This window comes from Melanerpes formicivorus, unplaced genomic scaffold (genome assembly GCF_026170545.1).
Source record: "Melanerpes formicivorus ecotype bairdi unplaced genomic scaffold, bMelFor1.0.p_v2 SCAF_1, whole genome shotgun sequence".
Lineage (NCBI taxonomy): Eukaryota > Metazoa > Chordata > Aves > Piciformes > Picidae > Melanerpes > Melanerpes formicivorus.
Genome location: NW_027142353.1, coordinates 60,735,743 through 60,757,307, shown reverse-complemented (window position 1 = coordinate 60,757,307; position 21,565 = coordinate 60,735,743). Strand labels below are relative to the sequence as shown.

General features: G+C 43.8%; 1 protein-coding gene across 1 annotated transcript in view; it reads left to right on the top strand.

The window, feature by feature from the left end:
- DYNC2H1 (dynein cytoplasmic 2 heavy chain 1) overlaps positions 1-19,708 on the top strand; it is a 157,162-nt gene extending 137,454 nt beyond the window's left edge. The window contains exons 67-70 of the mRNA XM_068148259.1: positions 4,914-5,023; positions 5,351-5,432; positions 15,119-15,235; positions 19,153-19,708. Coding sequence (XP_068004360.1) covers positions 4,914-5,023; positions 5,351-5,432; positions 15,119-15,235; positions 19,153-19,311 — 468 coding nt within the window. The 3' untranslated portion in view covers positions 19,312-19,708. The remainder of the gene's footprint in view (positions 1-4,913; positions 5,024-5,350; positions 5,433-15,118; positions 15,236-19,152) is intronic.
- Positions 19,709-21,565: the final 1,857 nt, after the last annotated feature.

Genomic DNA, 21,565 nt, shown 5'->3' with positions numbered 1-21,565 from the left:
TCCAACCAGAACTTTCATTTTGATGCTGGCATGAGGCAGTAAATTTGCTGACGACACCAAGCTGGGGGCAAGAGTTGATCTGCTGGAGGGTAGAGAGGCTCTGCAGAGGGACCTCGATAGGCTGGACAGATGGGCAGAGTCCAACGGCATGAGATTTAACACATCCAAGTGCCAGGTTCTGCACATTGGCCGCAACAACCCCATGCAGTGCTACAGGCTGGGGTCAGAGTGGCTGGAGAGCAGCCAGGCAGAGAGGGACCTGAGGGTACTGGTCGATGGTAGGCTGAACATGAGAAAACAGTGTGCCCAGGCAGCCAAGAGGGCCAATGGCATCCTGGCCTGCATCAGGAACAGTGTGGCCAGCAGGAGCAGGGAGGTCATTCTGCCCCTGTACACTGCACTGGTTAGGCCACACCTTGAGTACTGTGTCCAGTTCTGGGCCCCTCAGTTTAGGAAGGATGTTGACTTGCTGAAACGAGTCCAGAGAAGAGCAACAAAGTTGGTGAGGGGTTTGGAACACAAGCCCTATGAGGAGAGGCTGAGGGAGCTGGGGTTGCTCAGCCTGGAGAAAAGGAGACTCAGGGGTGACCTTATCACTCTCTACAACTACCTGAAGGGAGGTTGTAGACAGGCGGATGATGGTCTCTTCTCCCAGGCACCCAGTACCAGAACAAGAGGACACAGTCTCCTGCTGCACCAGGGGAGGTTCAGGTTGGATGTTAGGAAGAAGTTCTATACAGAGAGAGTGATTGCCCATTGGAATGTGCTGCCCGGGGAGGTGGTGGAGTCACCGTCATTGAAGGTGTTCAGGAGGAGACTTGATGGGGTGCTTGGTGCCATGGGTTAGCTGTTTGTGTGGGTTGGATTGGTTGATGGGTTGGACATGATGATCTTGATCTTCCAACCTGGTTTGGTTTATTCTAATAAAGGTTTATTCTAATTCTAATAAAGTATGGTATGAACAGCAGCAGACTAAAACTCAGCCTATGACACAGACTTACACAAAGTCTTGCTTTTTTGTTTTCCCCCTAGCAACTCTGAACCCTCTAAAACTGCTGGAAAACCAGTATTCTGTGGTTTCTGGCTATGCATATTGATACAACACTTAATAGAATTTTCCATCTGTAGTGATTTATATGATTTTCTCTTTCAATAAAAGTTCTCTTCGGGGACTACACCAGCAGAAAAATCTGGCAGTGTCTTTATTCCTTCCATTGTTCAGTATGTGGTGCTCAGTTTGCTTTGGGATTATAGAAGATAAGGAAGGCTTCTCTCTGCAAATGGAATAGGTGCTTCTTGGTTGTGAAGATACATGAAAAAATATTACTTGAACCACCTGAGACTGCACTTGAAGATTTATTTTTGTTTAAAAAAAAAGGAGAAAAAGAAATCCCTTTATAACAAACAGAACCACACACTAAGTGAAGTTTTGAAATGTTCTGGCAGGAATTGCTTTGCAAGTGTTTGGGATATTGCTGATAAGTTTTGATATCCTATTTATAGCCATCCTGAGCTAAATTAATCTGTCATGGACAGTTCAAACTTAAATTCTAATTTCATTGTAATGAGAAAGGTTCAGGAAATGCTGAAATATGCAATTACAAAGAAGAGTGTATGATAGAAATTTTGTTTTGCTTTCCTAATACAAATCCTTTCAGGGTTAGAATGTTTGGATTTGTACAGCACATTAGTGGTACAACAGGAATTGTTGTTATGATATAAATGTGTTTTTAAATTAAGGTATCCCCCATTGCAGATTCCATATGACTTTTCCTGGATGGTATAGCTGCCATGTCTAACCAAAGATATATCATTAATTCATACACTAAAAGCTGCTTTTAGTGATCTTAGATCTTGCCTGTTAGCTGTTTTGAAGAAGGAAGACAAATCCTGAATTGCAGCAAACCTGTTAAACACCATATTCTGGGAAGTAGCGTTGATGGAGCAGTTGGGAGAGCATGGGTATTGGCTTATCATAGTATCATAGTATCAGTTAGGGTTGGAAGGGACTACAAGGATCATCTAATTCCAATCCTCCGGCCATGGGCAGGGACACCCCACACTTGATCAGGCTGGGCAGAGCCTCATGAGGTTCAACAAGACCAAGTGCAGGGTCCTGCATCTGGGTCGAGGCAATCCCAGGCACAAATACAAGCTGGGCAGTTGACTGGCTGGAGAGCAGCCCTGAGGAGAGAGATTTGGGTGTGCTGGTGGATGAGAAGCTCAACATGAGCTCTCAATGTGCACTTGCAGCCCAGAAAGCCAATCAGATCCTGGGCTGCATCAGGAGAAGTGTGGCCAGCAGGTCAAGAGAGGCGATTCTCTCCCTCTACTCAGCTCTGGTGAGACCCCACCTGGAGTACTGCGTCCAGTTCTGGAGCCCTATTACAAGAGGCTTGAGCCACAAAGGCACAAGTAGCCAGAATTTACACCACCTTGGGGCTGATAAAGTTCTGTCACTGTAATCCAGCTGGCAAGTGACAAGTGCATGGAATTTTGAAAGACATTTTTCTTCTGAGTTGGTGATGGAAAAAGGTCTTTCAGGCTAAAATACTGCAGGGGAATCCAAGATAAATAAGAAGTCAAACAACTTTGCATCACTTTGGCAAATGAAGTCAGTGTATGCTTTTTAATGGAGTCAGAGTAGAAGAGGGAAATGAAGCTATTATAGCTCTTCTTTGAGAAACATCACTTCAGTGTTTCTAAAGCTCAGCTTAAACTTCTTTCCCTCCAAGACCTGATCTCTTCCAAGCATTATGGCAATGGATGTCCTAGTGATAAATGAGCCGTTTAATGGAGTGTTGTCCTTTGAGACTGTAGCACTTCACTAACATGCTGCCACGTAGTTGTACAAGCCGAAAAGGAGAATAAGCATAAAGATATTTTTACATTTGTGTTATATAATACATTGTATTGTAACTTTTAATAGCATTTAAATCTTATTTATTAAACAGCTGTGAATGAGCTGAGCTGTGCCTTCAGTTTTATGGAGAACGGTACAAGCAATTACAAACTTTGCTCTTGTCATCTAATGAAAGTTTTTGTTATTGTGTATTTCCTGGTGCTACTTAATTATATGAGTTCAGAATTAATATCACCCACAGTGGTCTTCTAATTGGGAGGAATATAGGCATCCATGTTCCCAACAGTGTTTCTCTTTAGCTGTTACATTAAAAGTTGATTTGATGACAGCAGTAGAATGATTATATTAAATAGAAGTGGAAATGATTTTGTCTACTTTTATTACACAAAATGATTTACAAAATCCATCCTAGCCACAAAAGAGAGTTACTGCTACACGGTAAAAGAGATTGTTATATGAAGTCATTAAAAGAACCATGCAGACAAGAGTCATTAACTGTGTGCATTTAGCTAATGGAAAGCAAAAAATCTCCTAACTGAATCATAATTGTTTGGGTTGAGGGCTCCTAATCAGTGATGTGACAGATAAAAGGATCCCCGATTAAGTGTTTGAATGTGGTGGAAACATTGTGGAGATGTGCCTGACATGCTGGCAAAATAAAATTTGCCGTGGGATATTTACTTGTATTTTGGATGATTTTCTCACTTCCAAGGTGCATCTATGGAATGATTTATGTCAGCAGTTCAAAGAACACAATAAAGTACTTTTTAAACAAGATATGGATGTGAGGCAGGTGCGTTGTGTAATGAGAATGTTGCTTCCAAGAATTTAATTCAATAGCTTGAGTAATTTCATAATTGGCTAGTAGTTGGTATTCAGAAAAGAGCATTGTTTGTCTTTCCCTGTTTAGTGGTAGCATGTGTAAGCTTAGTATTTGATTATTTTCTAGCTTTGTATTAAACACTAATCTTTCTGTGCAGAAGGATATAACTTGCAACTACCTATAGAGTAAGTTGTAAAGTAACTTAATAATGATTGTACTACAGGCTGGATGTTAGGAAGAACTTCTCCATAGAAAGAGTGATTGGCCATTGGAATGTGCTGCCCAGGGATGTGGTGGAGTCACCATCACTGGAGGTGTTTAGGAAGAGACTTGATGGGGTGCTTGGGTTACAGTATCACAGTATCACAGTATCACTTAGGTTGGAAAGGACCTCGAGGATCATCGAGTCCAACCTATCAACACAGACCCCATGACTAGACCATGGCACCAAGTGCCACGTCCAATCTCCTCTTGAACGCCTCCAGGGTCAATGACTCAACCACCTCCCTGGGCAACCCGTTCCAATGACGAATGACTCGCTCGATGAAGAACTTTCTCCTCACCTCGAGCCTAAACTTCCCCTGGTGCAGCTTGAGACTGTGTCCCCTTGTTCTGGTGCTGGTTACTAGAGAGAAGGGACCAACCCCTTCCTGGCTACAACCACCTTTCAGGTAGTTGTAGAGAGCAATAAGGTCACCCCTGAGCCTCCTCTTCTCCAGGCTAAACAATCCCAGCTCCCTCAGCCTCTCCTCATAGGGCTTCTGCTGAAGGCGTCTCCCCAGCCTTGTTGCCCTTCTCTGGACACAAGTGTCTCGATGTCCTTCCTAAACTGAGGCGCCCAGAACTGGACACAGTACTCAAGGTGTGGCCTAACCAATGCAGAGTCCAGGGGCACAATGAGTTCCCTGCTCCTGCTGACTGCACTATTCCTAATGCAGGCCAGGATGTCGTTGGCCTTCTTGGCCACCTGGGCACACTGGAACTGCTGTGGTTTGAGATCATCAAGTCCAACTGCTTTCATAGAGCTCATTTTCTGTTTAGCACACAATTACTTAATAATTGAAATTAATACAAGTCTTGGAGACTACAGTACACTCACACAAATATTTTTCATTAATTGTAATAATTGACAAGCCCACATGAACTCAAAATGTTGCAAAAATCAAACAATAACTCCACGATTCCTTGTGTTTCTTCGTTCCCCCCCCCTTCCCCCTCCTCTTTTAGAATTGGGTGGAAAAAGCAGAGAAACAGAAACTACTGTCAGACACCCTTGACCTTTCAGAGCTCTTTCATCCAGACACATTCCTCAATGCCTTACGCCAGGAGACTGCAAGGTAAGGGAAAAATAATCTACCTATTTGTGCTAATGTCCCATTGTTCCCTGTGCTTGGAAAAGGTTATTGCATTTTCAGGACACAAATCCAACAGATTATGTGAATTGCTGTCATTAGTCATCTGGTTGTTATTTTTTGCACTGAAGCACCACAGCTGTGTTTTAATGCAGATTTTCCTTTATTTTAGATGAAATGAAATTGTATTTTGCTTCAAGGTAAACACAGTGTGATGGGGAACACGTTGAAAATACATTGGGTTTATTTTTGTGTTTCATTCTCTGTTGTTATGTGTCTCTTGAAGATTTACTGTCTGTGTTTCCCTTGCAGAATAATGAGCTGCTCAGTGGATGGCCTTAAATTTACAGCGTCATGGAAAGGGCAAATACAGGGAGGCAAGCTCCAAGTGAAGGTATTCTGCTAGAATGATTTACTAGAGTTTTACAAGGTTGTTCTATTAGCATAGTCCAAGTCATCTCTCCAGAAACTTTCTGGGAATCTGAGCTAGAAAAGTGCTGGTGTATCTGAGATACAAAGGCTGGCTAATGGTATACCGCTACAAAAATGCCAGTGCACAAGTTCTGCAGAAATGGGAGAAGGAAAGCAGTTCTCTTTTTACCCCCCCTGCTCTCAGTGCTTATTTAAAATGTAAACTTATTCCTCTTCTGGTCTTGTCAGCCACCTCTAAGACAACAATTGAAGCTGCAGTGTCGTTAGTTAATATCTAACTGTTGTCCAGAAAGACTTGTGGCATGTATCAAGAGGAAATGCAGATGTAAATCTGGAATTCTAATGCCATGCATTAGCATTTTTTTTTTGATCACTGAAGAGAGACTTCGACAGAAGTAAACAAACCAAAGTAAATTATAATATGATCAGCTTTTGGTACGATAAAGGCCCAACAGTTTTTTTTTTTAATGGAGACTTAAGGCTGCAGCCAGTGGCCATAAACTCTCTGCTGATTGCCTTAGTTTAAGGATTTAAAGATGGGTGGTGAATTCTTTAAGGATGAGTCCTTAAATGGGTTACTTTAGCTTCTTAATTAACATTTCAGGTGGCACTGTCGCTTTCATTTCTTTGCACCTGCTCTATATAGGGAATTCACAAAACGAGTGTTCTTTGCTCTGACTTCCAGGAGGTATGTTGGTCCCTGGATAACACCACACAGCTCAAAGTGCTGTGTTCAGAGCAGAGCATGGCACTTAAACCCACATTCTTAGAGAAATAAGGGTGAATAATGCAGGGCACTTACGAGGTGACTTGAACGGATGTGCAGCTATGGCAGAGATTGCTCAACTAGAAGAGAGAAATTGAATTTACAGCCACCTTAACAGAAGCTGACAGGTTTTGAGACAGATCAGCTGCAGTGGGAGTGGCTTCCGGTCCCGCCGTGCAAGGAGGCGGAAATGACTGTGCCTTGCTAATGGCCGAAGAAGAAGAAGGAGGAGGAGGAGCCGCCATGTTGGCAGTTGCCGCCGCCCCTGGTAGCTTGCCAGAATCAGCAACAAAACTGTTCAAAGCAGCTTTTCAATATATACACGGAAATATACAGCAAAGTAATACAGGAACGAAATTCTCTCCCCCCCACCCCCTTCTGGAGGAGGGTTCCCGCCCTGTACCCCCTTCTCTCCCCTTTTTCCCCAGAGAGGGTTGGAAAGAGAGGAAAGGAGCAGTTGTTAATTAAAAGCAGTTATAAATTAGAGCAAAGTTTTAGTAGGCCATGCTTATCTGTCCAAGGTCAGTCTGGCAAAGAGCCTAGAAGCGGACGAGCTGCGAAAAGGGAGGAGGGAAAGTGAACTGAGGAAAGTCTCAGCTGGGCTCAAAACTTAAAGTTGCATTCTACCAATCTACCAATGAAATTCGTTTAGACCTGTCTCTTGTTTACAAAACATTCAGCCATAGTGTCCCTTTCTTGAAGGCACAGCCTCAAACGGTCACAAAGTGACAGGGCACCTCCTCCAGTCTGATAACCCAGGCAAGCTGTATTGGGTTGTGGGAGATATTAGGGACTGACAATATTTAAAATTATTATACAAATTGTGTAAGAATTCATATTCCTGAAATATGAATAGCTTGTAAGGCCAGAAAAGACAACTGTAATCATCCACTCTGAAAGATGGAAAGATGTTGAGTTGCTGCAATGTGTCCAGAGAAGGGCAGCAAAGCTGGTGAGGGGTTTGGAGTACAAGCCCTATGAGGAGAGGCTGAGGGAGCTGGGGTTGCTTAGCCTGGAGAAGAGGAGGCTCAGGGGAGACCTTATTGCTGTCTACAGCTACCTGAAGTGAGGTTGTAGACAGGTGGGGGTTGGTCTCTTCTCTCTAGTAACCAGCGCCAGAACAAAGGGAAACAGTCTTAAGCTGTGCCAGGGGAAGTTTAGGCTCGAGGTGAGGAGAAATTTCTTCACAGAGAGAGTTGTTAGCCATTGGAATGGGCTGCCCAGGGAGGTGGTGGAGTCACCGTCCCTGGAGGTGTTCAAGAGGGGATTGGACGTGGCACTTGGTGGCAACCAGCACCAGAACAAGAGGACACAGTCCCAAGCTGCACCAGGGGAGGTTTAGACTGGCTGTTAGGAAGAAGTTCTTCCTAGAAAGAATGATTGGCATGTATTAGAATGGCTTGATTGGGGAATGGTCCGTTGCTGACCCACAAATCTTCTCAACTGCATTGGCAGAACGTACTGCTCTGAGCTAAGGAACTGGCAGGAGAGTCTTGGTGGCAAGGCTGATTAGGAATCAATACAAGGATAGCTGGAAAAACAGTAGCTGGAACTTTAGTAAGGACCCTTGCTGGTGCCTGCAGACCCCCCAAACCAAGTAGCTGCATGCACAGGAACCTTCACTCTTATGCAAGTGGAGGTGGGGTTTGGCACCTCTCCCTGCACATTCTGGCCAAGTGTGCTGGAACAGGGGCTGGATCAGTGTGTAATAAAAGGAGAGACTTCTCCTCAGAAGCTCAGGCAGCTGTGACAGAGGGGCATCTTGCCCCCATGGGGACATCACAATCACACCTACCAACCTCCGACCAGCGCAGCTGCTGTGGGGAAAAGCAGTAGCATCCAACCCTCACTTCTGTAATTACATTTGGACCAGTATTTATTTGCTGGAAATCACTAAAGAGACATGGTGTATTCAGGGCAAGCACACATCTGAATCTAGGTTTATCAAATCTCCCATTAAATTATCAGTGTTAATTCAGGTGATACTATAGGTGTATAATATGGAGTACATCTTTCTGCTATTTCGAATCAATCTGTATTAAATTACACCTTCTCTAGTATCACTTTGGATTGCTGCCACAAAAGGTACTGAAACTGTATGACTTGCAATATCAGCACATATTGATATGCAAATGCTTCCAGTTGCTTTGTGCACTGATTGTGCTGTTATACAAAAGCAGGTTGTCATTTCTTTTTGCATTCCATTTTCTGTTTCTAAAAGAATGAAAGAAGGGATGAAACATGGTAACAGGCTCTATGGATAGTACATGCTGTGAGCTTGGGTAGAGCTTAGTATAAGCTCAGGGAGTATACCCTGAGGGAGGTGGTGGAGTCACCATCCCTGGAGGTGTTCAAGAGGGGACTGGATGTGGCACTTGGTGCCATGGTTTAGTCATGAGGTATGTGGTGACAGGCTGGACTTGATCTTTCTGTGTCCAGTTCTGGGTCCTTCAGTTTAGGAAGGACATTGAGACACTTGAACGTGTCCAGAGAAGGGCAACAAGGCTGGGGAGACGCCTTCAGCACAAGCCCTATGAGGAGAGGGTGAGGGAGCTGGGATTGTTTAGCCTGGAGAAGAGGAGGCTCAGGGGTGACCTCATTGCTCTCTACAACTACCTGAAAGGTGGTTGTAGCCAGGAAGGGGTTGGTCCCTTCTCTCTAGCAACCAGCCCCAGAACAAGACGACACAGTCTCAAGCTGTGCCAGGGGAAGTTTAGGCTCGAGGTGAGGAGAAAGTTTTTCACAGAGAGAGTCATTTGTCATTGGAATGTGCTGCCCAGGGAGGTGGTGAAGTCACCATCCCTGGAGGTGTTCAAGAGGGGATTGGATGTGGCACTTGGTGACATGGTCTAGTCATGAGGTCTGTGGTGACAGGTTGGACTCGATGATCTTTGAGGTCTCTCCCAACCTTGGTGATACTGTGATACTGAGGTCTCACCAATCACCTTGGTGATTCTGTGTGATTCTGTGATAAATAGTAAAAACCCAAATACATATTAATCTAAATAATACCAGCATGAAAATTAAAACCAGGCCATTGACAGAAATACTATTACAAGGCAGAAATACTATTACAAGGCATCCTGAAATATTAAGACATTAATGATGGAGGCCTGTAGAGGTAATGAAGTGAAAATATGACTTTCCAATGTCTGCTGTAATTGTGTCATTTAATGGGAAATTATGGCACTAAATAGCAGGGAAACATTAATTGTGCAGAATTTGAAATTTTGGATCGTGGTGTCAGCACATTTTCTACAAAATTTGTTTTAAAGAAACATTATCTGTAATGTTTGCAACTAATGCTTGCAAAATGCCAAGCACTTTGTAATAATTCAAATGGTAAGAGTTATGCTCAACTCCAGCCATTACTCTGAGCTGGAGCTGCAAAAATTCTATGCATGCAAATAACAGAGACTGTGAAATTCATGTCTTTCATAGTGGCTGTAATTTCTCCACACCATTTGTCACAGAAATAAGAACATGGCTGTGGGAGTACTTGGCCAAACAGTATCTGAAAGTACATTGCTTGGGTGTTGCATGGTTTTCATTGTCTTTTAATACTCCATCAAAGTCAAAGACTTTATCTTAATCTTCAAAGTACTTTCTGTGATTGGTTGATGTTTTCCAGGAGAGTAAATGGTGTTATTTAGACTAGACTAGACTAGACTAGAATAGACCAGACCAGGTTGGAAGAGACCTTCAAGATCATCGCGTCCAACCTATCATCCAACACCACCCAATCAACTAACCCATGCAACCAAGCACCCTGTCAAGTCTCCTCCTGAACACGTCCAACGATGGCGATTCCACCACCTCCCTGGGCAGCCCATTCCAGTGGGCAATCACTCTCTCTGTGTAAAACTTCCTCCTGACCTCCAGCCTGAACCTCCCCTGATGCAGCCTGAGACTGTGTCCTCTTGTTCTGGTGCTGGCTGCCTGGGAGAAGGGACCAACCTCTGCCTGTCTACAACCTCCCTTCAGGTAGTTGTAGACAGCAATAAGGTCACCCCTGAGTCTCCTCTTCTCCAGGCTAAGCAGCCCCAGCTCCCTCAGCCTCTCCTCATAGGGCTTGTGTTCCACGCCCCTCACCAACTTTGTTGCCCTTCTCTGGACACACTCCAGCAAGTCAACCTCCTTCCTAAACTGAGGGGCCCAGAACTGGACACAGTACTCGAGGTGTATTTACATACCTACAATACCAAAGGAACTGCCAGTATCAAAAGAAGATATTTGTGTGCAGTAGAAAGAATTTTTTTCAATGTGTGGCTGACTTCTATAGAAACATCTTTCAGAGATATTTAGGATGGCCAAACCTTTGAACACCCTAACAATAAATTTTAAAACCTCTTCATCAAACCGATCTTCCTTCACTAGCTTTGCCAAACTCAAATATTTACCAAGCTCAGGTGGAGTCTCCTCCCACCCCAGGTGTGGCCACTTTGCCCTCCCCACCCACTCCCCTTTTTAATCCCTGCCAGGAAAGGCAGTAGCCCCATGCTGAGCCCATCTGGGCTGAGGATCCTCCTCTCATCACTGGTGAGTCCTTGTGGTGCACACTGGGTGATGGTGGTGGTGACAACAAAGGCCGGGGGGCCTGGTGGCCCCCCGGTTGTTAGGAACAAGATTGATGACCACTCCATTACCATCCATGGGTGCTGCCTGGGCCTCCTTACTGGGGCTGAGCTCCTCTGTGTGGTGTCTTGGCTGCTTGAAGGTCTTGTCCCCAGCTCTGGGCTGGGTGCAAAAATGGTGGTGGTGGAGCTGGAGCTGCTTTGGGAAGATGAAAGCTGGTGGTGAGGAAAGGAGAGGGGTTAAACTAGATGACTTGTAGAGGCCACTTCCAACTCTGGTGATTCTATGACTCTAGGATTTAGTTTTAACCCCCTTGCCATGGGCAGGGACACCTTCCACTAGACCAAGTCAGCATCTTTAAGGGCATTTTTTTTGTATTTAACTGTACATAGAAATCCAAACATTAATGTGGTAGCTCTGGTGAATTATGGGTTTGAAGCTACCTTATTTTGAAAATAAGGTCTTCTGTATTTGGACTTCAGAAATAGTTACATGAAATTCAAGAGTGAATAAAAATGATTGGCATAAGAACCATTTAAAATCCCACCAAATTCGTGGGAAGGGTTTTACTATTTCAATCCTATTGCTCAGCAAAGTTAGACTTTATCTGAAGTGTAGGGTAGTGGAAACACTGAAGTAAATTCATAACTCAAAGACAAGTTCTCTTACCAGTATTAAATGATGATGTGAGTTTTCAAGGGACCAAATTGCCCTTTATCTTGCCATGTAGCTCCCTTTTTTTTTTGTTTGCTTGTAAGAGAGGCAAAATTTTCCATTAAGAAGTCATCTCCACACAACTCAAACCTCATGAAGTTCAGTAAGGACAAGTGCAGGGTTGTGTATCTGGGGAGGAATAACAGCAGTGTGGTGGGTTGAAATTCCCACCCCACTCTATTCCCCCCATTAATTTTGCCAGCCCAGTTAGAAGCAAATGAAAGCTGTATTTACAAGCCAAAACTGCAGTCTACAGTGGAATGCAATAAATATGTACAAAATATACAGTATTTACAATTGATAAACAGCACAGGGACCCTGCTGGTCAAAGACCAGGGGAAGCTACTAGATTCTCCTTCCCTGCCTCCCCCTGACCTCCCTGTACAAAAGAAGGGACCAGAGAAAGGAGCAGAGAAGTTAATACCGAAACAATGAAACCAAAGTCAAGCAGAAGCAAGTTAGTATCTCCCCAGAGTGAAGAAGTGAGAAGTGAAGAGGAATTGTTTTGGTACAACCAGTTTAAGTTCTGCTCAAGATCTGTGAAAAATTTTAAAGGCATAACCTAAAACTACCACACCAGTACAGGTTAGGGGCTGCCCTGCTGAAAAGCAGCTCCATGGAGAAGGACCTTGGAGTCCTAGTGAACAGCAAGTTCCCCATGGGACAGCAATGTGCCTTTGTGGCCAAGAGAGCCAATGGTATCCTGGGATGCATCAAGAAAAGTGTGTCCAGCAGGTCTAGGGAGGTTCTTCTTCCCCTCTGCTCTGCCCTGGTGAGACCACACCTGGAATACTGTGTCCAGTTTTGAGTTCCCCAGTTCAAGAGACAGAGACCTGCTGGAAAGAATCCAACAGAGAGCCATGAGGACAATTAGGGAACTTGAGCATCTTCCCTGTGAAGAGAGACTGAGAGCCCTGGGGCTGTTTAGTCTTGAGAAGAGAAGACTGAGAGGGGATCTCATCAATGTGTATAAATATCTGAGGGGTGGTGTCAAGTGGAAGGGGCCAAGCTCTTTTTGTTGGTGCACAATAACACAAGAAACAACAGGTACAAGCTTGAACATAGAAGATCTCACCTCAACACGAGGAGAAACCTCTTTACAGTGAGGGTGACAGAGTACTGGAGCAGGCTGCCCAGAGAGGTTGTGGGGTCTTCTCTGGAGACTTTCAAACCCACTTGGATGCATTCCTGTGCACACCAGCCTAAGTGATTCTGCTTTGACAGCGGGGTTGGACTCTATGATCTCTTGAGGTCCCTTCCAACCTCTAATGTACTGTGATACTTTATTTTTGTGCCTTTTATGATATTTTTCTTCATAGTCTTTATTCTTGCAAGACAGAAGTGACAGTATGTATGCTGTATGTAGGTTATCATTTAAGACTATTGATGTCCATACTTGCCTTTTACTAGATAAAGCTAGCTCTAGTAAATCTCTCAGTCTGGAGAGCTTTTGAGGTTGGGGCAAAAAAAAGGGGGGGGAAAAATATGAAATGTTAACACTGTACCTTAACAGCATCAGACCTTAGGGAAGATCATAATAAACCTGGCAGAAGGGAGAGCAGTGTGGCACTTCCATAACAAAGAAAAGACCTTAAGCTGGTGACAAAAGGTTGAAGGAGAAAGGGTTTTCTGAGGTTCCAAATGGAAAGTCTGATAAGTTTAATTCATTTCATTGAGGCCTTACAATAATTGAGGGAAGTGTGAGCTGGAGAAAAATTCATACAACTCTGAGCTTTCTATTCAGGGTTGTTTTGGTTCAGGTTATCCATAGCTTTGGAGGCTTTACTGTGAGTCCTAGTTTGTCTGGAGCTCAGATTGACTCACTTAATGTTGCTTCTTCTCTGGTCACTGTCTGTCTAAGGTGAAAGGTAGCTTCTTCTATAGATTTTTAGAATGCAGTGTTTTGTAGCCTTTTTTTCAGTTCAGAATAAGTATATACAGACCCTGCACATTGTAAGGAAGAGTCTTCAGCACAGAGTTAGAACAGAAATATGACTTCAAAAAAACACCTTTCTGAGGAATGCAGTGCCTGTCTACAAGCAAAAGAAGAATTAAATATGCCAGGCATGATCTTTGCTAGTATACTGTTTGTTAATACACTACTAAAGCCACCTGGGAGTAGACCATTGCATTACTGTTTAACTGCAACTTTTCTTTTTAAAGATATCATTTTAGAATACTGTCACTACCTTAGGAAGTGATTTCCATTACATCATTTGGCAACCTGGCCTGCATCAGAAATAGTGTGGCGAGAAGGGAAGTCATTGTGCCCCTGGACTCAGCACTGGTTACACCACACCTTGAGTCCTGTGTCCAGCTCTGGATCCCTCAATTTAAGAAGGATATTGAGACACCTGGATGTGTCCAGAGAAGGGCAATGAGACTGGGGAGAGGCCTTGAGCACAAGCCCTATGAGGAGAGGCTGAGGGAGCTGGGGTTGTTTAGCCTGGAGAAGAGGAGGCTCAGGGGTGACCTCATTGCTCTCTACAACTACCTGAATGGAGGTTGTAGCCAGGAGGGGGTTGTTCTGGTGCTGCTTGCTTGGGAGAAGATACCAAGAGGACACAGTCTCAAGCTGTGCCAGGGGAAGTTTAGGCTTGAGGTGAGGAGAGAGTTCTTCACTAGGAGAGTTGTTAGCCATTGGAATGGGCTGCCTAGGGAGGTGGTGGAGTCACCATCCCTGCAGGTGTTCAAGAGGGGATTGGACGTGGCACTTTGTGCCATGGTTTACTAGTCATGAGGTCTTGGCAGGTTGGACTTGATGATCTTTGAGGTCTTTTTCCAACCTTACTGATTCTATGATTCTGAAAAAGAAAATGTTTTGTTTAGAGGCTGAAGGTACTTACTAATTATAAAAGGCATTTAAAATGTTACATATAAAGGTCTGCATATCTACTTATAGAAGCAGATTGGATTCTTCTTTAATTTTTAGATAAACTGCTGCTCAGAAATGTTGTTACTGAAATTTTCCCTTATATAGTTTCAGTCTATTTTTGTTTGCCTCTGCAGAAGCTGTGTAATGGCACATTCCATTCTTTCAAAGCTGTGCTCAGACTTCCAAGCAGGAAGCGATGCTCGTTGCAGTGATTGTTCTCCTTTTCTTGACATCATAATGATTGTGCACTTGGATGTTGCTATCACTTTCATTAATCTAATGCCAGGCAACTGCAGTTTCATAAGTGAGGACCTCTGCAGGTGTTTTCCTCTAACATTTCAAAGGAGGCGAATCCAAATGGGGAAGTTCCCACTGAACTGGTACGGTGGCTCAGTTGGTAGCACATAAGACTCTTAATGGGAAGGTCGTGAGTTCAAGCCTGCAGTGAGCAGTAGTGTCCTCCCTACTCTAGTCGTGAGGTCTGTGGTGACAGGTTGGACTTGATGATCTTTGAGGTCCCTTCCAACCTTAGGAATACTGAAGTGTGGTCCGGATCTTGTTTCCTCTTCTCACCCGGAACATAACTAACAGGAAACTATTGTAAAAAAAAACTTGGTCACAGTGAAAAAGTTGATAATTTATTAAAGCACAGAGTAATTATTACTGACACTTCAAGCCTGTAATATATGTGGTTTAATATTTTATGTTTGCACGACAGATCAGTGGCTTACAACTGGAAGGCTGCAGTTTTGATGGAAATCGACTTGCAGAAAATCTGCATGATTCTCCCAGCGTGTCAGCCCTTCTCCCTTGTTACATGGCCTGGATTCCACAGGTACTAAATTATTAAAGAACCTAAACATTCAAGACCTGTAACTTGCCTTTTTTTTTTTCTCTCCTGTGGTGTAGCTTTTCAGTATGAAGTTGCTGACCTGTTTTCCCCTGCATTTCCAACTAAAAATCCCCCTCTTTAATGGGGAAAATCGGTTATGCCTTTTATATCAAACAGAGCCCTCGGTTCAGGAAAGATGTTGAGTTGTTGGAATGTGTCCAGAGAAGGGCAACAAAGCTGGGGAGGGGTTTGGAGCACAAGCCCTATGAGGAGAGGATGAGGGAGCTGGGGTTGCTTAGCCTGGACAAGAAGGCTCAGGGAAGACCTTCTTGCTGTCTACAACTACCTGAAGGGTGGTTGTAGACAGGTGGGGGTTGGTCTCTTCTCCCAGGCAACCAGTGCCAGAACAAGAGGACACAGTCTCAAGCTGCACCAGGGGAGGTTTAGACTGGATGTTAGGAAGAAATTCTTCATAGAGAGTGTGATTGGCCATTGGAATGAGCTGCCTGGGGAGGTGGTAGAGTTGCTATCACTGGAAATGTTTAAGAGACTGGATAGGACACTTAGTGCCAATGTTTAGTTGATTAGATGGTGTTGGGTGATAGGCTGGACTTGATGAGCTAGGAGGTCTTTTCCAACCTATTCTATTTTTCAGATTAAGACAAGGACTTCATTTCAGTCATACCTTTTTTTTTTCCCCCTTGTATTTTAAAAGCCATTTATCTATTTATAAGAATGTATTTAGTGAATGTATGCACGACTCTAGGAGTTCATTCCTGGAATGTATTTTCTTCACATTTTAAACATTAAATTCAAGTGCCACAGCAATGAAAAGATAGGGAGCATGATGTGGTATGTAAGCAAAGGAAGCCTTTTCCCTGCTTGAACTGACTTACACAGTTTTGCAAGCTCTGGCATATTTTTAAGATGAAAGTGAAGTAATCCAAACAGTAAAAATTGTTACTGCTTCAGCCTTCCAATTATAATAGCAAGCTCTGATAAATACAGCAAAAAGTTGCATTGAACTTACTCAAAGCTCTGTAAGAATTACAGATTCATGTGCTGATGATCTCAGTACTCAAAAGTTACTGTAGAAATCATCTCATCCAAATTTAGCTGTCTAAAAGTTAATTGACAGGTGTGATTTAATGGCCTTAGCTCCTTCTTTGGTCTCAGTAAAAGATAGGCAAATGGCATCCTGGTGTGCATCAGGAACAGTGTGGCCAGCAAGAGCAGGGAGGTCATTGTGCCCCTGTACTCAGCACTGCTTAGGCCACACCTTGAGTCCTGTGTCCAGTTCTGGGCCCCTCAGTTTAGGAAAGATGTTGACTTGCTGGAATGTGTCCAGAGAAGGGCAACAAAGCTGCTGAGGGTGTTGGAGCACAAGCCCTATGAGGAGAGGCTGAAGGAGCTGGGGTTGCTTCACCTGGAGGAGAGGAGGCTCAGGGGAGACCTTATTGCTCTCTACAACTACTTGTAGGGAGGTTGTAGCCAGGAGGGGGTTGGTCTCTTCTCCCAGGCAACCATCACCAGAACAAGAGGACACAGTCTGAAGATGCACCAGGGGAGGTTTAAACTGGAGGTTAGGAAGAAATTCTTCATAGAGAGAGTGATTGCCCATTGGAATGGGCTGCCCAGGGAGATGGAGTCACCATCACTGGATGTGTTTAGGAGGAGACTTGGTGGGGTGTTTGGTGCCATGGTTCTGTTGAGTAAATGGTGTTGCTTGATAGGTTGGACTTGATCTCAAAGGTCTCTTCCAACCTGGCTTAATCTATTAACTGGAGGAGTTTGTTAGAAGTATCATGATCAAGATTTAGGCTTGGAACATACAAGTAGGTATAGCCACCATCTGCACTTTGCTCCCATCTTGGATGAGAAAGAAAATACTGAACACTTTTAAAACCCCTAAAACATCACAAAACCTGTTACAGACTCGAGCAGGGAACAATTTCTTCAGTTCGTTAGCAGCTTAGGTTTGTTTTGTTCAGGGAAACAAACAAATTTCTAATTTACTTGAAAGGTGGTGTGTGGGATAAATGCAGAATGGCAACATCTTGATCTATAGACTGAGTGGTGGGTGGAGGAGGATGGTAATGTACCTGGATTTTGTTGGCAACACCGAATGTTTATCTTCTGCACACTGCTAATGAGGACTTTAAGTAACACTTTGTTCTGCAAAACATTCCTATTGTGTTAGAGGGGGGGGAAAAATAGGTTTTCTGAATAAACCTATATTCTTTAAGCTTCAAAGATGTAAAACAGAGAAGTTAAAGTTCTTCACATGTGCTTTATACTACCTTAAGGGAGGTTGTAGCCGGGCAGAGGTTGGTCTCTTCTCCCAGACAACCAGCACCAGAACAAGAGGACACAGTCTCAAGCTGTACCAGGGAGGTGTAGGCTGGATGTTAGGAAGAAGTTCCTCACAGAGAGTGATTGGCCATTGGAATGGGCTGCCTGGGGAGGTGGTTGAGTCACCATCACTGGTGGTGTCCAGGAGGAGACTTGATAGGGTGCTTGACTGCATGGTTCAGTTGATTAGGTGGTGGTGGATGATAGGTAGGATGTGTTGATCTTGAAGGTCTCTTCCAACCTGGTTTATTCTATTCTAGTCTACTGTAAATGAACAGAGTCTCAAGCTGCACCAGGGGAGGTTTAGGCTGGAGGTTAGGAAGAAGTTCTTCACAGAGAGTGATTGGCCATTGGAATGGGCTGCCCAGGGAGGTGGTGGAGTCACCATCACTGGAGGTGTTTAGGAAGAGACTGGATGGGGTGCTTGGTGCCATGGTTTAGTTGGTTAGATGGTGTTGGATGATAGGTTGGACTGGATGATCTCAAAGGTCTCTTCCAACCTGGTTGATTCTATTCTAGTCTAATAGCCTATTCTAGTCTAATAGCAACTGCAGTATTTGCTGCTTATTCTCATTAAACTGTGAAGATTCTTTCCACTTTTAATGCACTGATAGATCCCAAGCAGTGAAGGGTGTCACTAAGGGGGGATGGAACAGTGTGTGAGGCAGTCTAGACAAAGATAATTTGGGGACTGTGTGCTAGCCAAGGACATAAGGATTTGTGGTTCAGGAAAATATTAACTGAATTCTTTGAAGCCTCAAATAATGTGATTATTTACATCATCAGTGGCTTTGTGAAGGTGCAAGAACAGTGATTTTGATGCCCCCCAAAAAATCTAAATACTGGTCTATGTGGTCTATGGCCACATTTTTGCCTCTCAGCTATGGCAAAACTTAAAATCTCATATTAAAATGCCACTAAGTGGGCCAGCATTATGTCATCTTCAGTAGTATTAACCAAGGAATAAGTATGCTAAGTATAATCCTGAGAAGAGCTGAGGTTGTTTTTGACACTGTCCAACCTGTCACCCAAGACTAATCAACTAAACCATGGCACCAAGTGCTTCATCCAGTCTCTTCTTGAACACCTCCAGTGATGGGGACTCCACCACCTCCCTGGGCAGCACATTCCAATGGCCAATCACTCTTTCTATGAAGGGCTTCTTCCTAACATCCAGCCTAAACCTTATTGCTGTCTACAACTCCTTGAAGGGAGGTTGCAGCCAGGTGGGGGTTTGCCTGGGAGAAGAGACAACCGCCAACAGAACAAGAGGGCACAGTCTCAAGCTGCACCAGGGGAAGTTTAGGGTCAAGGTGAGGAGAAAATTCTTCACAGAGAGTTGTTAGCCATTGGAATGTGCTGCCCAGGGAGGTGGTGGAGTCACCATCCCTGGAGGTGTTCAAAAGGGGATTGGATGTGGCACTTGGTGCCATGGTTTACTAGTCATGAGGTCTTGGCAGGTTGGGCTTGAAGATCTTTGAGGTCTTTTCCAACCTTTTTGATTCTGTGATTATTCCTTCCTCATGTTGTGTTGTCTGAGTGGTAACTAAGTGCTTCTTTGTTGTCAGGATGCATATGGTCCCTACTCTCCAGAGGAATGCATATCTCTACCAGTCTACACCAGCGTGGAGAGAGACCGTGTGGTGATCAATATCGATGTGCCTTGTGGAGAAAACAAAGACCAGTGGATTCAATGTGGGGCTGCTTTGTTTTTAACAAATCAGTAACTGGAGGTTGTGTTGAATTAACTCTTCAAGTCCAGAGTAATTTCAATATCTCAAGTGTTTATTATGAAAAGAAGATATTGGGTTTATTGCACAGGCATTTTTAAAGCAGTGGTTTGTAAATTCCCTGTTAGTTATTTTAAGATATATGAAATCAATTATACTTGAATAGCATTCCATTATATCTTTGTGGGACATTGGAGAAGTCAATGTGGCACTATTCAGCAGTCTATTTTGATTGTTTCCCTAGACTGCAGTAGGCTGTGTTTCTTCTTCAGGCTTTCTGAAATCTCTTACACTTTTGCCTATAAATATTGAATATAAATTCAAAGTCAGCTTTTCATAACTCTTTCCTTATCTTGTTGAGCTGTTATTCTTATGCCTCCATTATTTAACAGAATAAAATGATAAAACTTACCTGTTCTAATTGCATGTTTTACTTAATTATAAAAATCAGGATAAATGTTTTGGTCTGTTTAATTTCTTTATGCTGGTTGTTAAATAATAGAATCATAGAATTGTTAGGGTTGGAAGGGACCTCAAGGATAATCCAGTTCCCACCCCCTGCCGTGGGCAGGGACACCTCACACTAGATCAAGTTGCCCTGAGCCATATCCAGCCTGGCCTTAAAAACCTCCATGTATGAGGCTTCAACCACTTCCATGGGCAGCCTGTCCCAGTGTCTCACCACCCTCAGGGTGAAGAACTTCTTCCTAACATCCAATCTGAATCTATCCATTTCTAGTTTTGTTCCATTGCCCCTAGTCTTACCATTACCTGACACTGTAAAAAGTCCCTCCCCAGCTTTCTTGTAGACCCCCCTAAGACAGTGGAAGGCCACAGTAAGGACTTCTTAGAGCCTTCTCTTCTCCAGACCAAATAGCCCTAAGTCTCTCATTTGTCATCATAGGAGATGTGCTCCAGCCCTCTGATCATCCTCGTGGCCCTTTTCTGGGCACCTTTCAGCATGTCCAAATCCTTCCTATAATAGGGGCTCCAGAACTGGATGATGTACTCCAGGTGGTCTCTGACCAGACTAGAGGGAAACAATCACCTCCCTTGACCTGCTGGCTATTCTATGCAAATAGGAGCCTCCTAAACTTCATGTGGAGTTAAAAACTCAGGCTATGGTAGTTACCTAGAAAGTACTGGAAAAGAATATTTAGGAACTTGTGCTAAATTCCATTACCCCTGTGCACATAAATGCCCAGGAGAGAGACACAATTCCTTAGACAAACAGTAGAAATTCCCCCCCCCCCCCCCAAGTTGTTAAGCAGTTAACAGAGGGAAGTAACAATGCTTTCAGTCTGATGTGAGAGGCCTCAGAAATCTTGTCCTTAGTGCAGGATACTAAAGCTTGATTTCACATTTCATCATGCTGGGATGCTACCATGGTTTTGGTAGGCAGTTGGACAAACTGTCAAAAGAAGCAGGAAACCCAAAGCCCATCACGAAGTTGCATTACTGAAGAATGGTGTAGTCTCAACATAAGAATTAAAAGTGCCTTATCTTTAACTGTGATTACCAAGTCACCTCATGAAGCATAGTTTTGGTTTCTTTAGAAAGTTAAATGGATGCCTTGGCTCTAATATCTCTGATTTTTATAGTTGTTTAAACTTAAACTGACTATATTTCACTTGCCTGATATTTCTCCTTGGTGCTTTGAGAGAGGGAGAAGGAAAGCAGAGAAAAGATTGTCCACATCTCTAGGTTAGCTTCCTGAAGGAAGTATTTTTCATCACTATTTTTCCTCCTTTGATTTTATTCTTTTATCTTTTATTTGAAAAGCTTCCTGGTTTAGTTCTTCTAATAAAAAGATGGCCTAAAATAATTAGATACAAGTGCACATACATTTAAAAAAATGAGCCCTATTTAGAAGTGGAATAAGGGCAAGAAAGCTGGTGAGGGGCTTGGAACACAAGCCCTATGAGGAGAGGCTGAGGGAGCTGGGGTTGCTTAGCCAGGAGAGGAGGAGGCTCGGGGAGACCTTTTTGCTCTCTACAACTCCCTGAAGAGAGGTTGTAGCCAGGTGGGGGTTGATCTCTTCTCCCAGGCAACCAGCACCAGGACAAGAGGACACAGTCTCAAGCTGCACTAGGGGTGGTTTAGGCTGGATGATGGGAAGAAGTTCCTCACAGAAAGAGTAATTGGCCATTGGAATGGGCTGCCCAGGGAGGTGGTGGAGTTGCCATCACTGGAGGTGCTTAGGAAGAGACTTGATGGGGTGCTTGGTGCCATGGTTTAGTTGATTAGATAG